General features: G+C 43.6%; 1 protein-coding gene across 3 annotated transcripts in view; it reads right to left on the bottom strand.

Annotated features, from left to right (window-relative positions):
* The window catches only part of TMEM131L (transmembrane 131 like), a 160346-nt gene that overhangs the window by 57896 nt on the left and 86265 nt on the right, over nt 1-16185 (bottom strand). For all 3 annotated transcript variants that reach the window (XM_082653671.1, XM_082653672.1, XM_082653673.1), the window contains exons 8-9: nt 1674-1751; nt 1321-1474 (exon numbers count right to left, since the gene is read on the bottom strand). In XM_082653671.1, coding sequence (XP_082509797.1) covers nt 1321-1474; nt 1674-1751 — 232 coding nt within the window. The remainder of the gene's footprint in view (nt 1-1320; nt 1475-1673; nt 1752-16185) is intronic.

The raw sequence follows: 16185 nt of genomic DNA, 5'->3' as shown, positions 1-16185 counted from the left end.
TGGACAGCTTCAAATAAAGTTAAGGTCTCCTATTGATTAGACAGCTCCTCATTTCCTTATTTGACAACCACACTTGGGAAAAATAAAACCCTGGATCTCAAAATGCAGGCTTCCCTTTAATCCTCACCAACAGAAGTGCTCCCCATGGGACACGAGTCTTTTCTACACTGATGTCTACCTGGCCATTCTGGGAATCACCAGAAACTATGAACCCAAGGACAGGAAAGCTCTCCTGCTGACCCATGTCTACTACAGCCAATTCTGAGGACTGGAAAGCAAACAATGTTTGACCAACAATTAAGACTGCCAATTTAAAACTATATTTTGGTACCATTTCTTTCTCTGAATGTGTATATGTGTGTACATACACACACACTCTCACTTACCAGAACAGTCTTGATAACCAATGGATAAGAGCAAACCCTACATGATAAATCACATGGATCATACGTGTCTCCTACAAAATCTCTCAGAAACTTAAACTGATAAACTAGGTTATTTTTGGTAAGTAGGACACACAATTTCAAAGATAAAGTTCATAGAAATGAACACTGAAACTCACACTACTCTTACTGACCAGGCATCCAGGAATAAGCAGCAGACAACCAACTATTAGAAATATAAACAGCATGATTTGGTCAACTGAGCTTCTGCAAATCAGTAAAACAGAAACAAGAGACACAAGACTTCAAATACTTCGTGAATATTTATATTAGATTGTCGTGCCCATTTAATTAGTTTACTATCTTCAGAACGCCAAGAAAAATTCTTCCCAGGGAAACACAGAATGGTTTGCCGTTGCCACTTAATTTATTATTTATTTATTTGTTTGTTTGTTTATTTATTTTGTTGCTGCACGCGGGCTTTCTCTAGTTGCAGTTAGTGGGGGCTACTCTTCGTTGCGGTGCATGGGCTTCTCATTGCGGTGGCTTCTCTTGTCGCAAAGTATGGGCTCTAGGTGCACGGGCTTCATTAGGTGTGGCACGCAGGCTCAGCCTGTGGCACACAGGCTTAGTTACTCCGTGGCACGTGGGATCTTCCCGGACCAGGGCTCAAACCCGTGTCCCCTGCACTGGCAGGCAGATTCTTAACCACTGCGCCACCAGGGAAGTCCGTTGCCACTTAATTTACCCCAAAATAATACAGCCTTACTAGCAGGTGCAGATTGAGAACCAGTTACTACTACACTGTGCTAATAATGAAAGCAAAGGCTCTCTGTCTTGGATTGCAATGATACGATCTATAAGTAAATGATATAGAATGATGACACAGGTTAATCAAAATATGTTGTAACAGAAAAGTTTAAAGATTCCACCTTACCTGAGGTCTCAGATTTATCTGTAGCTACATAAATAATAGAGAGATGATCTAACAAATCTTGTGTGTTTTCTTCAAATTCTTTCGAGGCATTTTCCATTGTTACAATTATGCTCATTTGTAGCCGTAAAACATCGTCTGATTCCACATAGCAACTCTGAGATCGGAGGGATGGAGAAAAAGGAAAACCTCAAAAATATCATCTGAATTTTTTCGTTTTGAACTTCACAGGGAAAAAAGCACTTAAGGTAAGGGCATGTGCATTTCTGAGAACAGAACATGCTGTTTTATTTTTTATTTCTAAGCAAAGAGGCAGGAAGGAAGGCAGGAAGAAAACACTAAATTTTTTATTTTACCTTTAGTTGCTGACACACTTTATTATGTAAACTGCATTCCAGTTGCACTTGCAAGAGGCTAGTGTTAGTGGTTTCTGCCTAAAAGCAGAAAAAAGGGGAGAAAGAAATTAAAAGGAAGCAAAAGGCACAATCTACTGTCAGTAATAAACAATCTATCATTTATTCAGAAAGGACATTTCTTCATTCATTCACCATATATTTGAACGTCTGCTAAATGCTAGGTAAAATTCAATTTACTGGAAATACAATAGTGAATAAAACAGAGAAAAATCTTTTCTGTCACTGAGCTTACATCTAATGGAAATCATAAGCTCTCCCTTGGGCAACATGAAAATTCCTATTATGGCAATAAGCAGATAAATATGTTCTAAATATACACAGGAACACTGTCGTTTGGCATTTCTTATACTTTTCGAATATTTTGTTCCAACGTAGGAGTCTGCTCTTATTTTAAAGTAGGTTCACCCAGTAAGAGCCAATCAACGGTTCTGACGTCTGCCTCCCATCTGTAGAGTGAGCTTAGACGCTATGAGAAAACCACAGGAGATGCCCAAAATTCAACCGGCTATCATTTTTCACGTGTGGAAGAGACGTGGATGGAAGAGACAAAAGTATACGCAAAGACTGCAGAATTTCATAAAGTTCAAAGATCTTAACAGCCACATGGGATGATATCGACATATTGTGAAGACAAAGAAATGCAAAGTCAATCCAGGGATACAGCCATTTGGGTGGGAGGGCGGGGGCAGCACACGGCGAATACACAGAGAAGGCAGGTAGTGCAGCACATGAGTCTAAAGGATCTCCGCTGTGAGATTTCCCCTTCTGTTCAGTGTGACGTGTCTCGCATAGTGGTTATAAACAAGGCACTTGGCTTGGCAGTCACAGTCGGAACACCCGAAAATCTCAGCAAGGTAAGAAGGCATCCCCCAAATCCTCGGCTGACTTTCGTTTTACGTGGAATCACCACAATTACGTTTAATTTGTTAGATTTATAAGAACTACCTAAGTACATTATATAAAAACACATGCTTAACCACTTCAATTGTCATTCAGCAATTAAAGTACAAAACAAGAACAAAACACAGTTGATCCTCTGTTCCATGGATGCAGACCGGAAGGAACTTGAGCCTCCTTGGAGTGTGGTATCCGAGGGGGGTCCTGGATCCATTCACCCACAGATGCCGAGGGACCAGAGCACATTACTTTTTTTTTTTTTTCACATTACATTTTAAAGTGTAGTAAAAAATAGTTAGGGGGTTTAACCAAGCTTGTAAATAGGACCAAACATTAACCAAAGGCTCTTTTAAAAAGTAATTGCAGGTTTCCCTGGCGGCGCAGTGGATAAGAATCTGCCTGCCAACGCAGAGGACACAGGTTCGATCCGTGGTCCGGGAAGATCCCACATGCCGTGGAGCAACTAAGCCCGTGCGCCACAACTACTGAGCCTGCGCTCTAGGCCCCATGAGCCACAACTACTGAGGCCGCGTGCCACAACTACTGAAGCCTGCGCACCTAGAGCCCGTGCTCTGCAATAAGAGGTGCGCGTGCAGCAACGAAGAGTAGCCCCTGCTCACCACAACTAGAGAAAGCCCGCGTGCAGCAACAAAGACCCAACACAGCCAAAAATAAATAAATAAATAATGTTTTAAAAAAGAAACGTTTAAAAAAAAAAAGTAATTGCTAGTATCAGTTAGACTTAGAGTAATACCACCTGTAAACTGAACCTCAAATCTTAAAGAAGAGCTAGATCTTCGAATATGTTTTTCTGTGAGCAGGTCCCACATTAAAGACATACACAAAGAAAGCCCACTACTCCCTGAAGCTGCGTTAATCAAAGTTATAAGTGACCCCCTCGTATCCAAACCTGATAGAAACCTCTTTGGCCCAACACTTCTCTGCCACGTCGCCTTCTCTCGGTGTTCCTCCGTCCTCTTAGGCTCCTGCTTCGCTGGCTGTTCCTCCTCGGGCGCCAGCTGTTACTCACTCCAGATTCCACCTCGGCCCCCTTCCCTCTCTCCCGCGGGGGGTCTGCGACACGCTGAAGCCCCCCACGTTCATCTCAGCAGCGCAGGCCTCTCCGCACACCCACACAGGGAACCGGCGGCTGGGCGCCCCTCTGAATCCTCACCCACGCCCAGAGAGCCAGGTCCTTGCTGTGGGTCTCGTTACTCATAAAGTGGTTTAAGCCAGAAACCTGGAAACCAACCTCACTGCGCCTCCCTCACTCAGCTCCAGCAAACAGACCCAGACCCCAGGTGTGCTGACTGGACCTCCTCAGCAGCCCCTGGATCTGTTCACTCCCCTTTATTCCTAACAAACACCTGAAGGATCAGGGGTCAACTCGCTATGCCGGTAGGCCAAATCCAGCCTGCCAACAATTTAACTATAGGTCTTAACCTGACAAGGCAATTTTCTTGCCTAAAATACTCCTTCACATGTTGAAATTATGTTAAAGTTCAAAATTATGACTTTGAACATGATTAAAAATCCTATCTGCACAGTGATTTGATGTGATTTAAAGCCCAATATTTTGTCATTCTTGGTGACAAATTTATAATTTACTACGAATGAATTTATAATTTACCATGTTAAGTAAGATTCTTCTGTTAGCTGAAAACATAACAAAAATAAACTGCAACATTGTTTCGTTTGCTGTACAACATATTTCAGACTCCCACCAGGGGGAGTTCCTACACCTCCAAACGGCCCTTGAAGCATGCTGGTTTTTCTCAAAGAGAAATTTAAATGTTCATGTCTTTCTCTCCCAAAAGAACAAAAGTATTGCAATCTCGACTTAAAATCAGAAACTATAACCAAAACATGAGCCACCTGGGGCAACCACAGGCACACTGGGATTACAAATTACCTCTGAAAGGACCCCAGCTGTTTTGACATTTGTTTCGACCCCTTATGCAGAAGTGTGCCTGGGCAGATTATAAAAGAAAAACAAACAAAAACCTACTTCTCTACTTTTGAAACCTCGCACATTATTTTAATAAATTAATTCCTAAATTTGACAGCTAAAAGAAACAATAATTCCTTAGTAGTTTTTTTTAAGATTTTTTTTTTTTTTGATGTGGACCATTTTTAAAGTCTTTATTGAATTTGTTACAATATTGCTTCTGTTCCCTGAGGCAGGTGGGATCCCAGCTCCTTGATCAGGGATCGAACCTGTACCTCCTGCACTGGGAAGCGAAGTCTCAACCACTGGACCGCCAGGGAAGTCCCCTAAGTAGTTTTCACATAAGTGTATGATACTATTTTAGAAGATGGGAAAAGATGTGGTTTGGAGGGGTTAAATGACTTATCAAAGGTCCGAAGTTTAGTTAGTAGAAAAACAGAAAAAAAAAAACAAAACAGCAGTTCTTTTAACATAAGTCATCAGTATTTTTTCCAAGTAAATCTGAACAGGCCAAGTCTATTTCTCCTAGGTACTTAAAAGCCTAAAAATTCTTCAGCATGAAAATATGTCTTAGAAAACCATACCAGGAGATAATGTAACAGTCCAGAAAATAGCCCTGTTAAGACTTCTTTTGTATGGCATATATTTTGTGGAGAAGAAGTATGAATTTAGGGAATGGGATGAAAGAGAAAAAAAATCACCTTCCTCTACTTGCTAAAAAATTGGTCTTTGTGTACCAGGCCAGGGGCAGAGTGTGATTCTGGGGGTCTGTGTGCAATTAAACAGGAAAGAAAATGATAGACAAAGTTCTAAGTCATTTGAGATGACTTTCACTAACAAGAGTAAACCATAACCTGACAAGAGTATATGAGAGTCTATAATGCATTAATCCAGAGAGAATGAACAACAGATATGAAATTATGATGTTCCCAGTACTGATCACATATGAAAACCATTCATTTCAGGAACATAATGTATGAAATATAAAAAAAATTACTTAGATATATCCCAACCTGAGAGTTCTCCTTCTCATTTTTCTTCCCTTTCACAATTCTGAATGCTAAATTGTAGAGGCGCTTACAAAGGTAAGTCTCTTATACCCACGTGTGTCTCAGGAACACAGAGCCCACATAAGCCACGTGACCATTCCAGCCAGTGGCCCACACATATGGTGCTACACACAATACATTCTATACAGCAAAGCATTTTGTATAAAATGAGTGCTTTCCTGGGTCCCTTCTGCACAACACTCACACTCTTTAACTGAACTCCTAATTTAGCGTCTCCTGCATAACAGACAGGCTCAGCTGAGTTCGGTTGCTTCACCCTAATATTAACCATCAGTTGTGTTTCAGCCCTCACCACTACCACTAACCTTCTGGTTCTCAGATCTGTAATCACTGAAACAATATCAGATCTGTAACCACTGAAACGATATCAGACCCACTCACGAAAATATTTGTAAAACCCTAAGAACTGGCTGAAATGAGTTGTTTTTATTTGTTTTAAGGGAAAAAGGGTTGAATATTAGCCATGAAAAGGAACGAAATTGGGTCACTTGTAGACATATGGATGGACCTATAGTCTGTCATACAGAGTGACGTGAGCCAGAAAGAGAAAAACAAGTACCGTATATTAACGCATATATGTGGAATCTAGAAAAATGGTACAGATGAACCTATTTCCAGGGCAGGAATAGAGATGCAGACATAGAGAACGGACATGTGGACACAGTGGGGGAGGAGGAGGGTGGGATGAATTGGGAGATTAGGACAGACATATATACACTACCATGCATAAAACAGACAGCTAGTGGGAACAAGCCATAAAGCACAGGAAGCTCAGCTCAGTGCTCTGTGACGACCTAGACAGGTGGGATGGGGGGTGGGGTGGGAGGGAGGTCCAAGAGGGAGGGGATATGTGTACAATGAAGCTGATTCACTTCATTGTACAGCAGAAACTAACACAACATTGTAAAGCTGTTAGACTCCAGTTAAAAAAGAAAAGTGAATAGTACTTGGTCAGAGCAACAGATTTCTTTCCAGTATATAATTTAATATTAGACATAAATAAAAATCAATTTTATCATTAAAGAAAAGCATATGTATCACATTTTCCCTTATCCACATCTTTTTGAAAAAGGCAGTGTGGCCAAGTGGCTTTGCAGTCAACATGGACTGAAGATGAAACCTTGGGGATAATCCCTACCTTTTCCAAGACTCAGCTTCCTCTTGTATAAAACAGTTAATGGACTCACAGCCATGCTACCAGCATTAAATGTGATACATATGCCAGTCACAGTGCATGAAGCAGGCCCTCAAAAGGGAGCATTAGCTTTTTCATTCACAGTTCATGCATTCATTTAGTCAAACTCCACAACAAATCATTTAAATGCTTCTAGGAAGCATTTTCCCCACATCAAAGTTGTTAGAAGGGAAACTCCTCTTCCCCAGTCCTTTGGTTTCCAAGAGAAGGGATTTTTTGTCTTAAACGTTTCAAATTCTTCTTGTCTTATTTCATAAATGGTTCAGAATCCAAGAAAAGAGAGAAGGGTCATTGACTGCACACCATCTCCCACCCCCCTGAAATGTGCCAAAAACCATTAAAGACAAAACACAATGTGGAGAACAAGTTAACACTGAAATATTAATACTTTTGGTCGGACCAAGCGGCAGTGGCCTGCGTTGTGCAATACCCTGGACTTTTACACTCTGGCAGCTGGCCCTTAACGACCACAACCTGGGCTGGCAGTTCCAGGACAGCCATGTGGGATTTCCACCTTGGTAGGTCACGCAGCGTACAGAAGTGCGATCCAAAGACAAGCAGCTATTTTTATACAATTGGCTGCCGCTGGGCCTAAAGCAAATGGCAAGTGAGCCCTGAAGGCCTGGCTCAGCCCTTGAGCTTGGACCCACACTCGGCCCAAGTTCAGGCTCTGTGATGCAGGCTGCTGTGGCTTGCCCTTGAGCAATACAGCACGGCTTTGACCTAAGTAAGCATGGCACAGACAAGGATGTGAAAGAAAGGGTGTTGCAGTGGAAAACAGTACAGTGGTCCCTCAAAACTTTAAACACAGAATTAAAATATCCAGCAGTTCTGCTCCTGGGTTTACACCCAAAAGTGACAGGAGGGGCTTGAACAGGTATTTGTACACCTATATTCACAGCAGCATTACACACAGTAGCCAAATGGAAACATCCCGAAATCCACCAATGGATGAATGAATAAACAAAACACGGGATATATATACAGTGGAATATTATTCAGCCTTAAAAGGGAAGGGAGGACTTCCCTGGTGGCGCAGTGGTTAAGAACCCGCCTGCCAATGCAGGGGACAGGGGTTCGAGCCCTGGTCTGGGAAGATTCCACATGCCGCGGAGCAACTAAGCCCGTGCGCCACAACTACTGAGCCTGCACTCTAGAGCCCACGAGCCACAACTACTGAGCCCACATGCCACAACTACTGAAGTCCGCACATCTAGAGCCCGTGCTCCACAACAAGAGAAGCCACCACGATTAGAAGACCACGCACCACAACGAAGAGTAGCCCACGCTCTCTGCAACTAGAGAAAAGCCCACGCGCAGCAATGAAAACCCAATGCAGCCAAAAATTAATTAATTAATTAATTTTTAAAAAGGGAAAGGAAGGGAATTCTGACACCTGCTACAACATGGAGGAACCTTGTGAGCTAAGTGAAATACGTCGGTCACGAAAAGGACAACTACTGTATGAGTCCATGTACGAGGGGACCTAGAATATTCAAATTCATAGAGACAGAAAGTAGAATAATGTTTATTAGGGGCTGAGAGGAGTGGGTAATGAGGAATCACTGCTTAATGGGGGACAGAGTTTCAGTCTGGGCAGACGAAAAAGTTCTGGAAGTGGACGGTGGTCACGGCTGCATAGCACTGTGAGTATAATTAATGCCACTGAACTGTACACTTTAAAACGGTTAAAATGGTGAATTCTGTGTTATGCATATTTTACCACAAGAAAAGAAAAGCGAAAGGGCAGGGGAAGGAAAAACAAAACAAAAACAAAATGGTGTCCCAGTCAGGGCTCTCTCCTCAAAATAGAGAGAGCTTCCAGAATACTATCTGGTGTTTCTATAGCCCGATCTTGAAGAAACTGTTGGGTCCAACTCCAGGCAAGCAGTATAGACAGGCTGCTCCAAATTCTGTTCCTTTTTATGCCTTATCTTTATGGATACAAGTCGGAACTGTGAGAAGGTTTATTTTAAGTTCATGTGGTTGGTCCACAGACTCAAGAGTTCCCCTCCAAATCCCTGGCCCTACAGCTATTAATCACCTAAATGCTAACCGCTGCTTCCGATTTTCAAGATCCAAAGTGGAAGATACATAGATGGGGGCAGATTTTATAAATACAGAAGCAATAAGGATAATCTTATTAAAGAGATATGCTGTCATCGTGGGTTGAGTCAGAAAAGCAATTTGACAAAATTACTGCATGCACGAAGAAGGCAACCACTAAGGGCTGTCCTTGGAACGATTAGGCTCATTCCGGAAATCAGAAAGGTGCTAGAAGCTTAGAGCTTAGAACACTCTCTCATCTTCCTGTCAGGACAAGAGGAACAAAAACAAAACAACAAAAATAAGCAAGGCAGGTTGATGAAACAGGAGGCAGAGAGGGCCACCCTTTGGAGAAAGGTTGACATCTTGGGGAATAACTGGACAGAGCTGCAACAGAAAAGGAGACCTTGACACCCGGTTCAACAGACAGAGACAGGGACAGCCTGGAGTCTAACTCAAGTGAGGGAGCAATATCTTTGTGCTTGTTTGAGCCTTAAAAAAAAAAAAAAAAAAAAAAACCCTCTAATAAAAGAAGACAAGCAAGATCTCAGAGGACTGGAATTGCTCCTCCTAAAGGAACCAGGATTCAGTTGTAGGAACTGTGGAGAAACACACTTCTAAAGCCAGGTACAAAACCCACAGTGAGAACAACTGAGGACCTACCCGCATCTCCAAAGACTGACACAGCTCTACCAAGGATTACACAAACTCTGGACAAGCTGTGAGGGGTGGGGGTAGTGGTGGAGATCGGAGATCAGAAGAAGATGCTCGGAGCACAGCAGGTGGAGGGACTGTCACCGCCTGTGCCCTGAGGGAACACACTTGCAAAGTTTATGGAATTAGGACTCAGTCTAAGAGAAGGCACAGCATCGAGGAAACCTACTAAAGGGGAACCAGGGAGAACTAGACAGACTGATGCCAGCCCTAAATTAGATGCTGGTCTATTGGGAGAGCGTCTCCGATGTAAGAGCACCCAATGCAAGGAATAGAAGAAGATTCGGCAGGCCCAGAACTTAGCAACTGTATCTCTCTTGCCTTGGGAGAAATCACAAGAAAATATCTAGAGGAACACCTAAAGGAAAAAATAGATTTAGACCAAAAAGGAAAGAAAAAGGTTAAAAAAAAAAAGAAAAAGAAAAAGGAATGCAGCAATTCCAGCAGACAGCAGTAGCTTACAAGCATTAGGGAAAAAGAGACTGGCAAAAGCAGCTGGTTAAACAGCAAGAAACTCATCTAAGCCTCCCTGACAGGAAAAGGGGACAGGAAGAGACCAGCACATCCTGCAGGCAGAACACAGCCTAGAGACAAAGAAGGGCACACGCACAAGCTGGAGGAGACAGCGCAGGGCTCGGGGGCCAGAAGCTACCGGCACTGGGCCCCAAGCTCCCCGAGTGTCAACAGCAGTTCCCCGCCAGGAATCTGCTGCGAACAAGCTCTACCTGAAACAAGCCGGATGAAAAGGGAAAAACCTTCCCAAAGAAGCAGGTTCCAGAAGCCTCTATGTGCTCCTGGTAAGAGGCAATGGAAACCACACCACAGACAGGTCTCAAAGTCCCCACCCACAGATGTTCCATCCCTTAACAGAGCGGGGACACCACTCAGCACAGGAGTGCCGGAAACAAGGGCTCCCTGCAAAGAGGAGAGGACAGACACACCTGGTGACTGGACTGCCCGACCGCAAGGCTCTGACTCTGAGCACAGACCTGAGAATCTGAGCATCTCGGTGTCACTTCTGAAGGGAGGAGGTGGCTCCTCCCCAAACTCGCCTCCAGACAGACAACCTCTGCCCGCAGAGTTTAAGGGCGCAGGTCTTGGCCTCAGAACAACTGGCATGAGCTGAAGCTGAAACCAAGGTGATGGTTTCAGCCTTCCATCCCTCTCTTTGGCAAAGATGAAGTACTGGGAACAATTCTGCCCAAAATTAGTGCCTTGAGGGCTGGGGGGCATGTTTTCCAAATTTGGTGGATGTAAGGTTGATAATCTAATATTCCTGTGTGTCTTGTTAAGATTCTAGACTCGGGCTTCCCTGGTGGCGCAGTGGTTAAGGATCTGCCTGCCAAGGCAGGGGACATGGGTTTGAGCCCTGGTCCAGGAAAATTCCACATGCCGCGGAGCAACTAAGCCCGTGCGCCACAACTACTGAAGCCCGCGTGCCTAGAGCCCGTGCCCCACAACAAGAGAAGCCACTACAATGACAAGCCCACACCCCACCACGAAGAGTAGCCCCAGCTCGCCATGACTAGAGAAAGCCCACATGCAGCAAAGAAGACCCAACACAACCAGAAATAAAATAAAAGAAATAAATAAATTTATTTTTAAAAAAAAAGATTCTAGACTCAAGCTCCACTTGAAACAAGCAGAGACAAGAGAGACTTAGTGTTGAACTACTGTAATTTCTGAGAAGCCCTGGGGAAGCCACGCACATCCTGGCAAGGGGCTTTCTGAGAAGTCCTGGGCGGGGGGCGGGGGGAGTTACCCCAGCTGCACACAGGCATGGAGAAGCTCTCTGGCTAAGACCAAAAAAAAAGGAATTAGGGAGGACTTCAAATTCTCTGCATGTTAGCTCACAGGCCAACATAATTTGATATGGGACTAGAACCTTGAACTTTCATGTCTTGCCAAGGATTACTTCTCTGAATTTTAAATTTCTCCCTGAGAGTTTCATAATAGGAGAGGGTTTATATACAAAAACTTTTTTACGTGATAAATGCATTTTAGCTATGTGCCAGATACTAGGTTCTAAGCTTTCTACATGTATTCATTTATTCAATAACTATAGCACTCCTATGAGGTAGCGCTATTGTCTGTTTTATAGATAAACTGAGACATGAAAGGGTTAGGTAAACTGGCCAAGACCACTCAGGACCGAGACTTTTACCCAGGTGGCCTGGTTTTAGAATTCACTTTCTTATTCACTTCACTATACAGTTCTGTGATGGGGCATCCTTATAAGGCTGGGTTGTTTTTTTTTTGGGGTTTTTTTTGCTTTTTGGAATATCTTAATTCTGTTACTTGATCCCCTTTCAAAGCTCTGGTAAGCTTTATTGGATACTTGAAAGAATCTGGGATGGGAAACAGATGAGGATATGAACTTCAGACCTGGGGCATAGTGTGGCTTTGGAGCAGATTATCGATGAATTATTATAATGCATCTCAGAGCTTTCCAGGGGAAAACTCAACTGTGCATCCCAGTGGTCCACAGAGGATCGACAAAGCAGGGCTGGTGCCAGTGGGAGAAGGAACAGGCTCAGGAAGGCAGGAGCACGGCCACAGGAAGTCTGCTCATCTCCGTGCAGAGAGGGAGGGCCATGGGCTTAACAACGGGTAAGCCCAAAGGGTCGAAAGTCGAAAACTGAGGAGCGGTATCAGGAAAGTAAACACTAAACACTAAATACTCCTGATACTCCTGTTCCTTTGCCCCAAGCCTTCCTCTCCCCTCAAGGTAGAGGCAGTTGCCTATGAGCGAGCCACAGACAATGACCCTGCACTGCAAGCAGGGTGACAGGGCGGGGGCTATTGGAGGAGTTGGTTTCTTTTCTCCTTCTCTCTACGTCCTGGGTAAGGGTGTTTGTCCTTGATTCAAACATCCCTTCCATAAGAGGAAATGCAGATGGTCAACAGGCACGTGAAAAGATGAATGCTAATCATCAGGGAAATGGAAGGCAAAACCACAATGAGATTATCACCTCACACCTGACAGAATGGCTATCCTCAAAAAGCGCGCAAATAACCAAACGCTGGTGAGCATGTGGAGAAAAGGGAACCCCGTTACACTGCTGGAGGGGATGTAAGTTGGTGCAGCCACTGTGGAAAATAGTATGCAGGTTTCTCAAAAAACTAAAAATAGAACTACCACATGACCCAGCAATTCCACTCCTGGGTATATATCCGAAAAATACTAATTTGAAAAGATACATACACCCCAATGTTCATAGCAGTTTTATTTACAATTGTCAAAATATGGAAGCAACCTAACTGTCCAACAACAGATGAATGGATATGGATAAAGAAGATGTGGTGTATATATATATACACACACACAATGGAATACTACTAGCCATGAAGAAGAATGAAATTTGCAACAATATGGATGGACTTGGGGGGTATTACGCTAAGTGAAGTAAGTCAGACAGAGAAAGACAAATACTGTATGATTTCACTTATCTGAAACACAAAACAGACTAGTGAATAAAACAAAAAAGAAGCAGACTCACAGATATAGAGAACAAACTAGTGGTTACCAGTGGGGAAAGGAAAGAGGGGAGGGGCAAGACAGAGGTAGGGGATTAAGGGGCATAAACTATCATGTGTAAAATAAGCTACAAGGGTACACTGTGCAACACAGGGAATAAAGCCGATATTTTATAATAAGTATAAATGGACCATAACGTTTAAAAATTGTGAATCACTATACTGTACACCTGTAACTTATGTAATATTGTACATCAACTATACTTCAACTAAAAAAAAAGTCCCTTCCAATGGGCCACACCACAGTCTACCTGGGGGCCGCGAGTTAGCAACTCTGACCCTCTTACGTCAGCTGACACAGAATGTGGCTTATCAGTAATATAAATTTAGTTTTCTAGCTTCTGATTCTTATAGATCCACCAGTTCAGAACCTGAGGAAGAGAGGTGCTATCTATTTATTGGGCACCTTCAAGTCTTCTAACAAAGGTTTCTGGAATATTCTAATATAGTGAATGTTGGCAGAATTATAATTTCTTGCTTTTTAAGGTCATTTATTCAATTCTCAATCATTTATTTACTATGTGTTCTATGGCGAGGCTCTGTGCTAGGTGATAAGAAAACAAATACTGGTTAGGACACGATTCCTGCTCTTTAAGGAGCTTATAATCTTATCAAAGGAAAACACATACACAGAAACAAAAGCTTTTGCATACTATCCTTGCTAAGACACGGGTCTCTCAGGGCTTTCAGTAAGGAACTAGTCAATTCTCCAGGAGGCAAAAAAGGGACTAAGCAAGTGCTGAGTTAAAAAGAGGGTCCGAGGGTTTCCCTGGTGGCACAGTGGTTAAGAATCTGCCTGCCAATGCAGGGGACATGGGTTTGAGCCCTGGTCCGAGAAGATTCCACATGCTGCAGAGCGACTAAGCCCGGGCACCACAACTACTGAGCCTGCACTCTAGAGCCCGTGAGCCACAACTACTGAGCCCACATGCCACAACTACTGAGCCCACGCACCTAGAGCCCGTGCTCCGCAACAAGAGAAGCCACAGCGATGAGAACCCCAAGCACCCCAACAAAGAATAGCCCCCGCTCGCAGCAACTAGAGAAAGCGTGCACGCAGCAAGGAAGACCCAACACAGCCAAAAATAAATAAATAAATAAAAATTTTTAAAAAAAGGAGGGGCCGAGAAACTGTTCTCTCCTGGAACACTGTTCTGTCCTGCCCAGAGAGCAGAGATTTGAGAGAAGCAAATGGGGCTGATGGGGGGAGGAGACTCCGCGGGCTGGGGGGATTGGGGGGCAGGGGGAAGCCGAGGAAAGGGGAACACCCCTACCCCTGGGTACCTCCTGCAGCTTCACCAAGCTTCCTTCCTGTCTCCCATTCACCAGCCCTCTATCTCTTCCCAAACTCCCACTCCACTGAATCATTCTCACTGGAGGCTCCAATGAAAAAAAGAAAAAATTTAAAATTTAAGCAATTTCCTTGCTTTAAAAGCTGCATTCAGAGGCAAGTAGGTTAACAGCGTATATTTTCCTAACATACAGTAATAACTCTCCAGAGTCTGACAGACTAACATTTTTGTGTTAAAAAAGGTAACCTTTAGCAGGCAAATAAATGTTATTAAATATGTTATGTTCCCACCCAGATTTGTAGGAATTCTTAGCTATCACACCCAGAAAATCTGTGTATTTCATTTAACTTATCCTGTAAGACATCAGGAAAACAGGGCAGCCACAGCGGCCTTTAACCTTTCCCTGTTTTTATTTTCCATCTCCAGATCCTCGTTCAGACTTCTGCAACTTATTTGTTACTGAGAAACCTGCCCCTTTCCATGTCTCCTCTGTCGAACTGTGATTGGAAACGTTCCTTGTCCTCCTTCCCACACTGACTTTATAGCTTCCCTTCCAGACCACCGCACTTACTCGGCAGGGATCAACACCTAGGAGGCGAGTTCCCCGACAGCAACGTGGGGCACCCTCCCCGAGCCTGGCCGGCACCAGGCTCCACGCAGGCTGGCACCGCAGGCCTCTCCAACACCTGTCCCGGGCGGGCAGGCAGGCACAGGGCCTGACGGCAGCACGCCAAAGCCAGGCTGTGCCAGTCTTAAAAGGGTAGCAACTCCTGGTCTGAAGTGTTATCAGACATCACACACAATCCCCAGAAATAATCTCTCCTTTACACAATCCGGTAACAGGATACTGCAGACACTCTGAAAAGTTCAGAAAGGAGGTGACAAAGTATTCTTCCTGGTCACCTATGTTGAGTGTGACTGTGGTCTTGGGGCTTATTTCTAATTTTTCACTTCTCTGGTTTCCTGTGTTTTCTTATAATTACACTGTAATTTTTTATCGTCACAATTTCCTTTTGAGAGAATTCAATACTATGATACTATGTTAGGACACACAGATCCACTGTTACTTCGTGGGAACTGTGTCGTCGGCTTTCCTCTAATTTAAAACCTCTCTGTGTTTCCCATATTGCCTTATAATTCCACCTTTAACAATAAATATTATTTTACAGTGATTCCAATAATAATAATTTAAGTTCTTTTAGCTCTCTGAGACAAGGTTATTGCTATAGTGACCCTATATGCTAGATTCTGAAAGAATGACAACTTCAAATATTGTTTTGTCCAAATAAACCACTGAAACATTCCTCAAATCTCAATGTCTTGGATCCAAAACAACACTAAAGAAAACGTTAAAAAATAAAACTTCTTCTGGGCCTCCCTGGTGGCGCAGTGGTTGAGAGTCCGCCTGCCGATGCAGGGGACACAGCTTCATGCCCCGGTCCAGGAAGATCCCACGTGCCGTGGAGCAGCTGGGACCGTGAGCCATGGCCGCTGAGCCTGCGCGTCCGGAGCCTGTGCTCCGCAACGGGAGAGGCCACAACAGTGAGAGGCCCGCGTACCGCAAAAAAATAATAATAATAAAAATAAATAAAATTTAAAAATAAAACTTCTTACTTTTTCATGAGCCTAACACAACTCTATTTACATATTACATCCCACCATATACTTTACAGTTACAATCATAGAGTACAGTCTAGCTTATATTCTACTATTCGCTTGTCAGACATTTCTACATAAGCACCATAATTGTAAC

Source organism: Grampus griseus (genome assembly GCF_964374135.1).
Source record: "Grampus griseus genome assembly, chromosome: 4".
Classification (NCBI taxonomy): domain Eukaryota; kingdom Metazoa; phylum Chordata; class Mammalia; order Artiodactyla; family Delphinidae; genus Grampus; species Grampus griseus.
Note: the sequence above shows the minus strand (reverse complement) of the source record. Positions and strands in the feature narration are given on the sequence as shown.